This window comes from Nesoenas mayeri (assembly GCF_963082525.1).
Source record: "Nesoenas mayeri genome assembly, chromosome: 19".
Taxonomy (NCBI): domain Eukaryota; kingdom Metazoa; phylum Chordata; class Aves; order Columbiformes; family Columbidae; genus Nesoenas; species Nesoenas mayeri.
The window spans coordinates 6,230,182-6,245,485 of NC_137568.1; the positions used below are offsets into that span (position 1 = coordinate 6,230,182).

Here is a 15,304-nt window from a genome sequence, read left to right on the forward strand (position 1 = left end):
CCAGTTGAACTGGTTCCTAAAACCTTCCCTGATCTGCTCAAACTACAGGACCGCAAAAAGAAAATCCTTGGTGAAGTCAATGAAACTTCACTTTTTGGCAGGATAGCCGTACTACGTTTTGAAATACTTGCAGGGACTGAAGTTGCTATTCAAGCATATCATTACTTGACCGAGATCCTTTTCTCTCCCAGTCTCTACACGCATTCTCTCTTTTTAAGCTTACCTATGAGCAAAGTCAAACATAATTTAATAACTTGGAAATACGGGTAATTTGATTCGTGCCCCCTTGGGTGTGGAAGTTACTTTCTATAAAGCAGCAGGTGCACACTAAGAAGCTGAGCAGTTTTGTTTAAAACCTAAACAAAAAACAAAAAGGAAAACATACTTCTCTATTATACAATTATAGTGATTAAATTGCTGCTGGCTATCTTAACTATTGGGAACTGTTGCACAGTTGGAATGTAGTTTCATTTCTCTGTCGCTCAGTGGTGTAGGTAATCAATAAATGGATCGTTATTTAGAAGGATGTAATTGCTGTCTCCCGTTCAGCAGAACCGGGATACGAGCAGAGCGCTCAGTGTAGGAGCGCGGGCGGCTTTGTCTTCCCTGCGGTGCTGCCTTGTTTTTGAAGAGGAAAAAAGAAGGAAGGTGTGGCTGTGGGTGAGTGGTGTAGCTGGCTCCAGGGCAAGGGCATCCTGCAGAATTGGGGAAATCTGAAGCATTGCTTTGAGCTACATCTTGTACCATGACGAAATATTGAGAATAGCTTTTTTTTTCTTTTCTGTATTTGAATATTGCCTTCAGATGAGAGTTGTGTGCCTACTGTGTCTTGCACTTGTGTAAAGTTAATTCCCACAGGGGCATCATATGCCTTCTTTTTTTTTTCTTTCTCTCTCTTTCAATAGCAGCATTTGTAACTCCTAAGTGTTTTCATGCTTTTTGCTACATGTGTATTTATTTAAATTTCATCATCCGAAAGTAACACGCTGAAGATTGCAGGACATTGGGTGGTGAGCAGAAAGCATAAGAGCTTGGTGTGAGCTGGGCTAGGGGGACTGTGGAAGTTCACAGAGGGAATGGTCACCATATTTCTCCTTTTCTGGAGCCCTCCTCCTTGCCTAGATCAGCAGGAGGAATTAAAGCTGAGGCTGAAGGGCTTTTTCCCCTCGCAGAGCTGGTTGGAGCCGCCTCCTTTGCTGTGTCCTTCACCTGCCTTGCCCCTGTGGCTGAGCACAGCACAGCTGTATGTGATAAAGGGAATGGGGCAGCTTCTCAGTTTGAAAAAAGAAAAAGAAGCTAGTAATAGAAAAACCAACCGAGCCTTGCTCTGTTTTCATTATCCAGCTCACTGTGAGGCCACTGGGGTACCAGCTCTCAACAGGCTCAGGTCTGACTCTCATCTCACCTCCTTCTTTAACTTGCTTGGACTGTTCAAAGCCGTTTTCCTTGTGATGCTCATTGTGCCTCCCCGTCTCTAATGTACAGTAGGGAGGAGGGTTTTCTGTCCTGTTACAAGTTAGACTTTTCCCTTTTTTGAGTTCAGGAAGGAAATTTGGGGTTTGTACCAAGTGGGCAAGAGTTTTGAGAGTTTATTTTTCTTCTTCCCGCAGCTTGAGTGATATGTTTGAATTAACAGTAGCAAATTCTCAGAGGTTAGCAAGAGGATAAACTTCTTGCTGCCTGTCACTAGTATAGACCAGAAGTACCTGCTACAGGTGATAAAGGAAATTCAGATTTATTGTCGGGTACAGCTGGTGCTTATAAGGAGAGGGTAACCTGATATTTCTGTGTTCTGATGTCTATCACCTGGCCGGCCGCTGCTCTCTGATTCCTTCTGCCTTGTCGGGGGAAGGAAATGAGAGCGGTGTTGGGCTGAGGATGTGAGACACTTTGAGTCCTTTTAACTTTTCCTGAAGCCAGTTCAGTGAGTACTTGGTGGAGAGGGGAAGGGATAGGAAAGAAAGGGAGAATTATTAGTGGACTGATAGAATTGCAGCTTGCTTTTTGAAGTCCGTTGGTGTTTGTTGCACACTTAACTGCTTGTCGTGCACGCAGGCTAAATATACCTCAAGGAACTACAAAAGGTGTTTAATAGAGACTGCGAGATGCAAAGCCATTCTTTGCTCTACCTGTTAGTAGTCAGGTGTGGTACCTTTCAGGCAAGTCAAGACATGATTCTTTAACTAGCTTAAAAAAAATATCCCACTTTGTTTGACATAAACAGTTTCTTTATGTTAGGAAATCCTGGTGGAGTATCACATAAACTCCCACGACAAAGCAGACAGGTGAAGACACCTTAGACATGTTTCATCTTAGGCACGTTGCTTTCCTTGCTAATCCCTGCGTTACGGCAGCCTGTGCCTGCATTGTCAAATAGGAATTCACTTTAAAAAGTTATTCATATAGTTTGATATTGCTTTTAACGGAACTATTTTAAACTTAAGTGACTACAGTATTATTTATTAATATAATGGGGCTATGGCAAAATTCCTGGGTGTTTTGTTTTTCTTAAACATGGTATTCATTTACAGCACTGAATATAACTCAGGTGGCATCACAGAGACATTATGTTGTTTTGCTGGTTTTACTTATAGACTTGTTTCTTTTGCTGGATTTTTTTGTTTGTTTCTCAGAAGAGAACAGTATTGAAATTAAAACTATATACTACTTAAATGTGCTTTAGAAATGATTTTTAAGTTTCTTTGTAAGCCATTGAAGAAGCTTAGCAAAGGTGGTGTGTGTGAGGCAGCACGCTCTCAGCAGCCAGCTGTGCGCTGCTTGCTGATGGAACGCTCCCTAAACATTGGCTCTTCCAATCGCTGTTGTTTGGCTCTGACCTCCTTTTGTCGTCTAATCACCTCCTGTCTTTGTGGCACAGAGAGGAATTGCTCATGCCAGTAGCAATAAGAAAGCATTAACTGTTAACATAACAATTTATGGGGGTTTGTTTTCATTCTTGCTTTCTGTCTCTTGTTTTAATGATGGAGGCGAACTGAAATTACAGAGGCAGCATTGATTATGCATTTCAGTGAATTTTAACAACACAGTGTTCTTCACTGTAGGAAACTGATAGCTACTACCCAGGAAAGTTTGATATTATCAGTGTAATTAATATCTTTATGCTGAAGCAAATCTATCGTGGATTTAGTTTTCGGCCAGTATTTGTTTCCTGTTTTGCCTGGAGTCAATAAGTAATGTAATGAAGAGTTTCAGAGTTTGAAAGGAATAATTTTCTGCTTAAATGATTCTCCTGAAGTGATGTTTATTTGTCACTGGAGTTAATTGAATGCTGGAGGTGGATTTCTAAAGCTGTAGACTTCATGTCCTGTGATATATTCTCTCTCTTCTGTTGTGTAGCACATCTGTTAAAAGCAGTTTTTGTGAGGGAGAAGAATTAAACTGTGCAGGGTTACCAGACTTCATGCACAAAGAAATAGTTTTGTATAATAATGCCTCTGTGTCTACAGGTCACCTTTACAAAAAAAATGCTTTGCGGTTTATCTTGCAGGTCACTTTGTAGCAGGACGTGCATATTGCTTTCTGATTTTTTGCTACTTAGGGGATATGATTGTTCTTGTAGAGAGAGCTGCAAGTTTCAATTGCTTAACTTTCGGTTTTGCTTAAGCCTTGCATAAGACTTGCTGTGCATTTGGCTATTGAGAAACTGTATTTCCAAGTTTTAATTTAAAACTGCACCGTGTGGGTCTCACATTAGAGATGATAGCTCTGTTCAAGCTTTAAATTCCTGCTATATTTAAAATAGAATATTTTTCTATGCAGTTAAACATACTTGCATACTCCTTAAATTGCTTTGATACAGTAGGGTGGCAGCTGTCCACTCAGACAATGGAAAGTCCACAGCAAACTAGAGAAAGGACGTGGTTATTTCAACTTGAATTTTAGTTTGGATTCATATTTATAAATAATAAGCTTCTTAGAGGAAATGTTATGTCTTCTGCTTAGAAGTTTAAATGTTGAAATGACAGCATCGAACATTTCTTCTCATATTTTTGGTACTGAAACTCAGTATTTTATTTTCTCAGTGCCCTGGTTATCGCAGCAGTATTTGATCGTGATGTTAATTGCAGAAGAGCGGCTTCTGTAAGTTCTCACATTCCATATAATATGTTTCTGTTATTTGTTGTTGTAATGTAATGTAATCATTTGTAGAATTAGGTATATACAACTGCAATATATTGTGTTCTGAGCAAAAAAAGTGAGTTTTTTAAATCTTCAGAAGTATGGTTTGAATATAGATTTTAAATTATATGATCCACAGAGCCACATTTTGATTTATGGCCACAGTTCACAATCTGCTGTATTGTTGTCATGATGGTTAAGATAAGGTATTGGAGAAAGAGCTATTTAGCATTTACTATTCACAGTATCAAAGACAAAAGGGTAATTAATAATAAACAAACACTGGTAGATTTCAAGCTGGTAGGTTTTGTGAATTTATGCTTTTCTAATTGCCCAGCAACTTGTTATTCTGTAGTTGTGGTAAGCTGAAAATTTCTAGAATAATATCTCCCCTCCCAACGTGTTTTCAGTAATGCTACAAAACCCTTTGTCACAGAGGCACCCCGAGGTCAGTTTAAGGGACAACAGGGTCCAAAACAACTTTTATTAAACTGGTGAGAAACAGGGTTTTAGCACCCCAAAGTGACTTGAATACAGGTTTGGATATCAATTGTGGTAATTACTAAAGGGCAGCAACTAATACAACAGCAGGTCCACAGTGTGCATGCAGCAAAAACAATACTGGAGCCATCTCTGAGTCCGGGAAGAGTCCACGCTTGCCTGAACACGGTGTGGGATTAATTTAAAGGGATACACGTACTCATATTGAGTACGGGAAGTGTACACTCGCAATCCTGCAAGGGTAAATGTCTAATACACTCGCAGTCCTGCGAGGAGAAATAGATGTGCAAATGTGCACGGAATATTACACGTGCTTATGTGGAAGCACGGGAGGAAAATACACTCACGATTATGCAAGGAAATAATTTATACACGTGCTTGTATTGAGCATGGAAAGTACGCGTGTAAATGTGCACGGAAAGTATAAATACATGTGCAAATGTGCACGGAAAGTAGATACACTCGCAATCCTGCGAGGAGAAACTTCACTCACTCACGTGGCGGCAAGGCAAGCGGAGTCTCCATCCCGGGGTGGGGGTCAGTGGCTCCTGGTGGCAGCCGCTCAGCTCATAACTCCAAGAGGTCGCGCGCAAGGGGTGGAGCCTCGACGAGAATCCCATTTCTTATAGGCATTCCAGAAGCTTCTCTGCACCCCCACCCTGGCTGTGGGGTTCCCCTGAGGCTTCCAAACATCCCTCACACTGGCTGCGGGTGCCCAGCGGCTCCCTGGCACCTCGGCACTCCCTTCTTAACGGCCCTGGCCAGGGGTCCTCTGGAGTCAAACAAAAGCAGCTGTTGGCCTCAAGTAGCAGAGACAGAGGGAGATGGGTCTACTCCTTCCGTATCGAAGGATGGATGGGGAGAGAGGGGGGTTTGCATCCTGCCACATCTTTTCTGTAGATCTGGGAATTTTACAAAGGAAAGTGATAAATCCATTAGGCAGATCTTGTTAACTATTTAATAGGACTGACACTGAAATATATTTTGTGGGACCTTTCTGTAGAAAATACTGACACTGTTGAGAAATTATAAGAATGTGTGATTATTCTTAAGAGAAAGGAATTAATGGAGGAGAGGTTATAGAATTTGAGAAGAATCTTATTTATGAGAATGTCAGGGAGTGTGTTGTATATATTGAAGTTGCTTTCTTTAAAAAAAAAGTATGAGTTGTCTGTTTGAACAGATAAATTATCTTATGCAAATGTGAAAAACCTCACCCTATAACTGTATTACCTCAAACCTGGGACCAAAAAATGTGTGTCAAAGAGCCAGGTGTCTCTGTTTCTGACAATAAACTTCACTGTGAATGTATTTTTTTTAAAAAGGCAGTCTTTGCAACATGCAAATTAATTAACAGATCTGTCTTAATTTTTGACTGAAATTTTGAAAGCTAATGCATTTATAGCATAAGAAGGATTCCTCAGGGATACCTGGATAGCATCCTTATTTTTTCTAGCCACACCTCTGCTTGAGAGTTTAAGCTGTTGAATGAAGCTGCAGCATAATTGCTGAGGAAGTGAGTCAGTTGCTTGTGTAATCGTATCACAAATCACTTTGTCTAAATAGGTTAAAACCAAAGCATGGAAGTGACGATGCTGTAGATCGCTGAGTACTGATCCAACATATTCTTCACATACTGTACAACTCATGAATAGCAGCAATGCTACTTTCCCCCAAACTTCAACTCCTAAATTTTACAAACTGTAGAATTTGCTGTTCTTGGATACTTTAAGTCACTTTATTCAGATAAAATCCTTAGAGGAAAACAAAGGTAGCTTTGCTTTCCTGAGAACTGCACAAGCCATGAAGGAGTGTAGCTGGTGAGAAGTGAATTATTTATTTGCTCTATAGGAATTGTCCTAGGAATCAGTGGTAATATATATAAAGAGGAGAATTCTTTTTAACATGATTGCCACTACCAGAGTACTGCTTACCTTTAGCACCTTCATCTAATTGTCTTGTATAATCTTCATTATGTTTCTATGCTTAAACATAAACCGATAGTTTGACCATGAAATATGGTGCTAAACCAGATACATTCACTAATGCTAGAAGCTTAGTGGAGATTGTGCTTCCATATTTCCAGTGAGTACAAATATAGTGTATTTTCTTCTGACTTCCCTCTTCTACTTCAAACCAAGCTATCAAGTATTCTGCAGTTCAGTTATCTCCAGTCTAATTATGTTTTTTCATTATAACATGCTAATTTGGATCTAGTCAAAATTTGGAATCGCTGTTTTGATGGATAGTTATGAAAGTACTGCAACATTTTTCTCACTTTAGAAAGGCAGACAAACATTTTGTGTTTACTGGGCATTACTACAGTTTTGAAGAAAAATACCTAGGAGTCCTAATTATTTGCAATCATTACTACAGTTAAATACATATTTAAATAAACAACATGTTTTACTGGATTTTCCATCTGTTACAATATGCAATATATTATAATGCAGAGCACCAATAAAGTGAAATAGCATATAGAGATATTTTGAACCCTGAGGTTAGAGAGAATAAAGTAAGGCTCTTCTTTTGAAGCTCCAGAAGCATTCTGAGCTGACTTTTGCAATTCTTTCATGAATAATCATTATAAGGAATAATCACATGAATAAGTGATCTTGAATTTGGCTCCATTCAGCTCTGACATGATAAAGAGAATTGTTTTTTTCCTCTTGATATTGATAGTTTTAAAAATCATGACTTGGAGAACATTGAGACCAGATTTACGCTGTTTGGTTATCAAAGTTTGTGATTTAAAAAGAAGGTGGGGTGGGGGGGAAGGCTTTAAATATTTGGTATCAGTAAGACATGTGTCTGAGCAGTACATTTTAAAAAGAAATTGTGGTGCAGTGACTGAACTATTAAATCCTTTGGATGTGATAGTTGCTCAAACCACTTATGCTGACTACAAGGGTCTCAATAGCATAAAAGGGGACCTAAAGCTAATGTGAAAGTAAAAAATAAATGATGCTGGGTGACCTGAAATGATGTCCTGGTAAATCCTGGCTGAGAGGTCAGAATGAACCCCTCCTTGTACGAATGCGGGCCGTACAGCATGAACAAGACCAGGGCACTGCTGCAGCTCACACTGCTGCTCCGGAGGCTCTTTCGGCATCGCCCAAGGGTGTATTTGTGCAGCTGCCGCGGCACAGGGCGGCCCATGCGGCTCTGCCCCGGGCCATCCCAAACCAGGTAGCTCGGGGGCAGCGCGGCTGCCGCTGCGAGCAGGCCAAGGTGGGCGCCAAAACTCGCCGAGGTGGTGGGGACGTGTTTTGGAGTCAGCCTGTGCTACGTGTCCTGCGATGGATACACGGCGAGCGGGAGCTGAACTAGCCCGGGCAAGTCTGCAATCGTTATCCCAAACAGACATAACCTCAGAAATGCACCCAGCGACTCCGGCTTCATTAGGGCTTGCTCCATAGGTACAGTCTGAGACCTTGGTGAGCTCACCGAACCTTTGGTTTTTATGGGGAGATTACCACATGTGCACTGTATTTATGGAGCGAATACAGGAGCTCTGTCTGTCTAAGTTCTTGTGACATTTTCAGTGAAGTTTGGGACTTCCCCCCTGTATGTTAAATATCGGTTAACTGTCAGGTGACAAATGCTGCCCATCGCTGGAGGTTTGTGTGCCTAGGTGACATGTAGTGACATTCCCTAAGAGATGTGTCCAGATAATGATGATCCCTCCTCTCTGAAAAGAGTTAGAATTTACAGAAGTTTCTATTATTAAGGAAGAACAACAACAACATGGCTTTTTTGAGAGGAGAAAATTCAAGTAGGGAGTTAAAAGGTTTTATTCTGTATACCATACAAGTAGAGAGATTAACTTGATGGTTGTATTAGTTGCATTTTGCAGGATTTTGAGTTTATTGAATGGAAAACACGAGAAATATACGTTAATTTTGTCTCCAAGTTTCACAGTTTTGGTGTTTCAGCCTCCTTTCAGATGTCTATCTAACAAATAAGTATTGCGTTCTCAGTATTATTTTTATGTGAAGTTTTCATTGTGGAAGAATGAAATTTTGCCTGTTAGCAAATCGAAATAGTCAGACACAAGCGAGCTGTCTCAATTTCTGTTGTCTGCAGGTATTGACTTTTAATTCCAGTGCGAAGCCTTATGTCGCTACTCAAAAGCACTCCTGTGGGTGTGACGAGTTTATTAAACTCGCATTCTTAAACTGCTGTCATGCAACATACAGCTTTAAGAACAACAGAACATAGAGACGCAGAAACAAAAAAGCCCCATGGGCCTGTTCTACTGACAAAGCTTACTTTATTTAAAAAAGAAAAGCCATGGGTCATTTATATTGTTGTGTGTTTTGAATTCATCATCTGGTGTTTATCAAAAAGCAAACCTGACTTGTTTTTGGTATGTTTGTTCTCTGTTCCTTAGGCTGCCTTCCAGGAGAATGTTGGGAGACAGGTATGGTAACTCCCCTGCATCTTCATTCATTAGTGCCTTGGAGGTTATTGTAAACGTGTAGTACCTAAAATCAAAATGAGACGCTGTGGCTTCAGAGAAATTGAGTCAAAGGATGTCACAAAATAATTATTTCTGTTATCAGCAAACAGGTTCTTGTGGAATACTTTTCTGAGGTGTGAGCTTTATTTCAGTGTTCTAGTTTTGGAAGAAAATGAGCTTTCCGGTAATTTTTTGTAATTTTGAAAAGCAAAATGTACAATGGCCATTATATACCCTTCAAAGTGCAGTGCTCTTAAAGCAGGAAAAGTGCAGGGTTTTTTTGTTATTCTTTTGTTTTATTTACTTTCTAGTTTTTAACAGAACAGCTGAAGTGTGTTGCACCACATTTGGTTGGTGAGAGAACAATGAGTGAGGCTGAAGAGTCTTCAGCTCAATATGTGTTTTTGCCTGTTGTGCCATAATGCTACCATCTAGATATTGTGAGAAATCAGTTACTTTTGGAGGTACCCAAGTCACAGAATCCCAGAATGTCAGGGATTGGAAGGGACCTGGAAAGCTCATCCAGTGCAATCCCCCCATGGAGCAGGAACACCCAGATGAGGTTACACAGGAAGGTGTCCAGGCGGGTTGGAACGTCTGCAGAGAAGGAGACTCCACAACCTCCCTGGGCAGCCTGGGCCAGGCTCTGCCACCCTTACTAAGAAGAAGTTTCTTCTCAAATTTAAGTGGAACCTCTTGTGTTCCAGTTTGAACCCATTGCCCCTTGTCCTGTCACTGGTTGTCACTCAGAAGAGCCTGGCTCCATCCTCCTGACACTCACCCTTTACATATCTGTAAACATTAATGAGGTCCCCCCTCAGTCTCCTCTTGTCCAGCTCCAGAGCCCCAGCTCCCTCAGCCTTTCCTCACACGGGAGATGCTCCACTCCCTTCAGCATCTTTGTTGCCCTGCGCTGGACTCTCTCCAGCAGTTCCCTGTCCTGCTGGAACTGAGGGGCCACAACTGGACACAATATTCCAGATGTGGTCTCCCCAGGGCAGAGCAGAGGGGCAGGAGAACCTCTCTGACCTACTGACCACCCCCTTCTAATCCACCCCAGGTACCATTGGCTTCCTGGCCACAAGGGCCCAGTGCTGGCTCGTGGTCATCCTGCTGTCCCCAGGACCCCCAGGTCCCTTTCCCCTACACTGCTCTCTAAGTGCTTTGAAGGAAAGTATTGTGGTAGGTTCCAATGTAACTTGCTAACATTTAAGTAGCTAAAATGCTCAAACAACTTTGATTTGCAGCCCTGCAGGAGAAGCTAATAGGGTAAAGACTTGGATTTCAAAGTTTCCTGGTTTCTCATCAGGAATTAATAGAGTTGAATATACAACTTAGAGGAAAAAAAATGGGGGGCAAATAGATCAGTTAGTGAATTTTTGTGATAGAGCAGGGTGTGTGAGCATGGTTAAAGCAAATTTTGTTACCAGCAAGCCATTCTTTAAGGAATCTTTGTTAAAATGCTGCCTAGCTTTTCTTGCTGTTGTTCTTGAAGATGTCTGTGTTATGAGCTGGGATATTATTCCCTTAGAGCTGTGAGTATTAAGCATTGTGTCCAGTACTTGTGTATTGCTGCACAGAATTAGGTTAATAGCAGAGAAAGGGTGCAAGAAGACTCAGAGGAAGAGGGTTGATGTTTCTGGTGACCTGAGCCAACTCGGTCTGTGATAAGTAGATGCCAGCGTGATTCTTCCTTGGGCCTGTAGTTACTGCCCTGGAGAAGTTACTCACCACACAGCAACTCAGCAACTGGCTCTGTGAGGTGATGAATGAAGTAAACACCTTATTGCAAGTTCAGTTCCAGGGGAGACAGGGCTCCTGGGTGCTGCAGGTGTCGAAATGCAGCAAAAAGTGTTGTGTTTTTTGTTTCTTAATCAGACAAGTATGCTCTAAGTCAGTTTGCAAACAGAAAGTTTGCTTCTTGATTCTGCTGTGACACAAGATTCAAAGCTGTCAGTGTTGGTGGGACACACAACGTGTTATAGTGGAGTTTGCGGTAGAATAGTAAGTTCTCATGGCATGAAGAACCGTATCAGTCTGCAGCTGGTTCCTACAGAAGTTCAGAAGTTTTACTTGCTGAACCATTCCTTACTGCCTAGGAAAATGGTTACTTCATCAGTGGATACACCCTGTGTAGTACTTTACCTGGATGTAATGTGTTGAAAGAGACACCCTTTCTTGGAATTAGAAGGAGCTAAGACATATTCTCCATCTGAAGTACACATCCTTCTAATAAGACAAACTTTTATATTGGAGACGTAAGTTTTGAGTGTTCTGATAGAAGCTATCAGCTTTTCATCTGAAACCCGTCTGTCCCATTGGCCGTGACCTGTGTACTAATGAACCTGGTGTGGGGAATTCTGCTGCCATGCGCTGTGGCACCGTGACCTGTGGTGAGATGGCATCAAACCGACACACTTACAGCCAAGTAATATTAATAAACAGCAAGCTCCAACTAGGAGCTAGAATCGAAATTGTTTAGCTAGGATTTTCCTTATGTCCAGTATGCATTCTTATATATTAAATTGTATGTTGTCTTATTCGGCTGTAAATCATACTGAGATATTTCTCATGTGTGCCTTTTTCTCCCTAATCAGTGTTTCATTACGCTTTTGGAGAGTACATTGATTTTACCATTATCAGGGCTTGCAGGATAAGCTATAATTACTCTGTCGTTTTTGATTCAGGCAGGTTACAGGCCTTGGTTTTTTGGACTTTTGGCATTTTACTCCCCAGAGTAAGACCTCTACAGAAACTAACAGCTTCCCACTGCTTGCAATATACACTTATTTAATTATTCAGGCCTAGATCTAGAGATATTTTCTACTATTTTTGCATGGCTGTGTCCTAATTTGGAAGGAATGAGTGAGCTGTAAACAAACAAAACTGTATCATATCCAGAACCTGTACTTCCACATGGCCTTATTGCTTAAATAGCATATGATTGTCCCTTTTGTAAGTGAGCGTGGTGTCTTTCAGTTGGCTCTTTTCCATTCGTGCTTAATTATGGCTTGTGGAAGCTATGCTGCCTCCTCCATTCCAAAACACAGCCCTGCTGCATAATACTGTATTAAATCGGTCATAGCCAATCAAAATTCTGAATATCTGAATTCTATTGCTTATATAAGAAGATTTGTTTTCAATAATGTTGCCTATTGGAAAGTATTTTACATTTTCAAATAATACTTTTTCCCTTGGTGTTTGTAGGGCACTTTTCCACATGGCATAGACATTCTAACTGCAGCTGATTATTTTGCTGTTGGTAACAGAGTTAACTGTTATCTGACTATAAGGTAAGTTTCCAAACATTTGTTGTCCTAAACATGAGAGACCTCTTTTACATAATGAAATATTTGATGATTGTTTCACCTTACTGAACATTATGTTTATTACTGTTGTTTTTGAATAAATTAAAATTCAGGTTTTCTTATTTCTTCATCAAACTGCTTATTATGCCTAAGACATGGAGAAAATGGGACTGTGATTTCCTTGTCTACATGGAGGAAGCAGCCAAGAGACAATGTTTGCAGATGTCACAAAACTGGCTAAGCTGGTCAAGATTAGAGGAGACTGAGAGATTTGGAAGGATTGTAGTAAAAGGAGAGGCTGTTCTGAGGGCAGATAGACTCAAATATGGGTAAAAAAATATCCCAATACCAACGTAAAAAAATACTTTGCACAAGTTGTTGAATTTGTGATCTGTGCTTAGACCTTTAACTTGAGTGCTTATATCTTTCATTGATATCTCAGTGAAAATCTAACTAGAATGTACAGTAGTGTTTGAAAACACAAACTGATCGCTGCAGTATGGACACTTCAAAGAATGAAAAGGGAAATACCAAAACTGGTGTGGTGCTGTTATAAATCAGTGGCTTGTCTTGGAATCCCGTGTTCTGTTCTGGGCAGCGATCTGAAATACGGTAAAGCTGAAGTCAGGGGAATTCAGGGGTAAGCTGGGTGTGCAGGGTAACTAAAGTGAACATGAGGTTGCCCTTCCTCATGAGAGGATGAAAAAGGCTGAGGGCTGGATCGTGCTGTAGTTGTCCAAGGCAGACAGTCTAGCCTGGTGTCTGACCTCTCCAGAGCCCCAGCAGAGACAGGCACCTACTCAGGTGATTCACACCATTTTCAGATAGCTCTGATAAGTTGCCCTCTGCAGTTGCGTGTTGCTCAGAAGCCAACCGGTTCCAAAAGCTCGAAGAGATGATATTCTTGGGGAAGAGAAATGGCAAACAGGCGTATGGCGGTTTATGCTCTCTCACCAGCTTGGTGACTTCCAATGAGCAGTTTTTTAAGATCATTTGCACTGGAGTCCTCTGTCCTCTTCTTTGACTGTTATTTTCATTAATCTGTCCACCTCCATATTGTCCCTTTGGTGCATAATCATTTCAGCCTGTGCATGTCTACACCTTTTACCTACTGTCGTTCCGTCTGGGGTCCACACCCCCTCCCACAGCTCTTCCCCCGAGCTCCCGCCTGCTGAGCTGGATGGGGAAACACATCGCTCGGGATTCACTGCTGCTCTGGAGCTGGAAAGTGTTGAAACTCTGGCTTTTTTTACCAGTAGAAAATTGAAAATATTCAAAATTGACAAAGCAGTTTTTATTTTCTCTCTTCTACAATTTTGGCTTGGAGACTTAATTATGTTCTCCTTACTTTTTGAGAGCTGGATTGTTAATTCATGATTTGTTTCAAATGTTTACTTTTTACTGCTTTCGTTATGATTTCCAGGGGTTTTGTAGGAGTGTTTCTTATCTAAGTGAAAATATTTTTACCGCTGACTCTTCCATTCTTGTGCCTTTCTTTAAATTGTGCAACAGAAGGAATAAATTTTTAAGTTCTTTATAATCTTATGCAGTTAGTCGCATGTGTCAAGGTTTAAGGCAAGGCGGCAATAAACCGTGGCAGACGCTCCCTGTTATCCCCTCACTTCCCGCCACTCTTTCCTTTAGATCGGAAAGATGATAAGAAAGATAAGAGGAAAGGAAGAGAGACTTAGACTTCAAGTTGGAGAGTTTTAAAGGGTTTTACTAATGCTACTAATAAATAGAGAATATATATACAAAATATACAAAACCAGTCTCAAGCGCTCATGCGGAGCTGTGTCCCTCAGCAGCAGAGCTGGGGCTGCGGGGCTGGCGGCTCCAGCAGCTGCAGCTCAGGCCCCGGCAGTCACGGGCAGGACTGCACAGCAAACGGAACCTGGGTGCGGGATGCAGAGCCTGAGGGCTGTGGATCACAGACAGACAGACAGACGGACAGGGGCCTCTCCAGATGCCGGCCATGGGCGAAGAGAGACAGACCCTGTGATCACCCTCTTATATAGGGGGTATGATGATTATGGGATGGAATACTTCCTTTGGTCAGTTCTAGTCACCTGTTCCATCCACCTCTCCTCAAACACACCCCTCTCACAACCGAACGTGGGGAAACTTACCAGTCTTTCATAGCCACCATAGTAATAAATCTAAACAGAGCTTCTTCAGCATTCCGTTGGTCTCTTATCAGCACCGAGTGCAGCATCCTAGGAAAAACATGCAGGCTAAACCTCAGGAAAGTACAGGCACCTAGAAGAACTTAGCGGAAAGAAGAATCACTAAAAGAGAACCAGTCTTGTTTTTAACAAAACCAGGACAGCATGACTCCTTGAAACTATGTTCAGTGTTATTAATCATACTCTTCTTTGTAAAGTATTTGTCACCTCATTCATTATATTACTTTTAAAAATCTTCACCACTTTGCTCTTCAAGCAAGATGTAATTATTTGGGTCAATATTTAATTATTTCCTTATTTTTTGTCTGAGCAACATCAAAGGAAAAGTATATAAACATATATTTGGCTGCAGAAAAAACATGTTTCATTATGATGTGGCAGGAAGAATGGACTTTTCTGATCCGTATGCCTTAAGGTAGTGTGATTGTTTATGTAGCTGGAAAAAGCTGCTTGAGGTTCTATTGCAGATCGGGAATCTTCAGGTGTCCATCCCCCACCCAGATCAGTCAGTCCTGGGACACTCTGTGCCAGCACAATGGTGCTATGGGAAAGGGTGTGAAGGGCTGTACTGCGAGATTCCTTTGAGCAATACAAGTGTTACTTTCTACAGCTGGATGTGGCTTTGGTTAATAAATGGTGATATATTCTCATAGAGAGGCAGTAGTATATATTTATATATATGTGTGTGTATAAATAGTTCCTTGTAT

At 41.2% G+C, this 15,304-nt stretch overlaps 1 protein-coding gene across 1 annotated transcript in view; it reads left to right on the plus strand.

The window, feature by feature from the left end:
* Positions 1 to 15,304, plus strand: part of TBCD (tubulin folding cofactor D) — a gene marked incomplete at its 5' end in the record, with an annotated part of 114,882 nt that overhangs the window by 53,293 nt on the left and 46,285 nt on the right. The window contains 3 exons of the mRNA XM_080356512.1: positions 4,044 to 4,101; positions 9,035 to 9,064; positions 12,311 to 12,396. Coding sequence (XP_080212638.1) covers positions 4,044 to 4,101; positions 9,035 to 9,064; positions 12,311 to 12,396 — 174 coding nt within the window. The remainder of the gene's footprint in view (positions 1 to 4,043; positions 4,102 to 9,034; positions 9,065 to 12,310; positions 12,397 to 15,304) is intronic.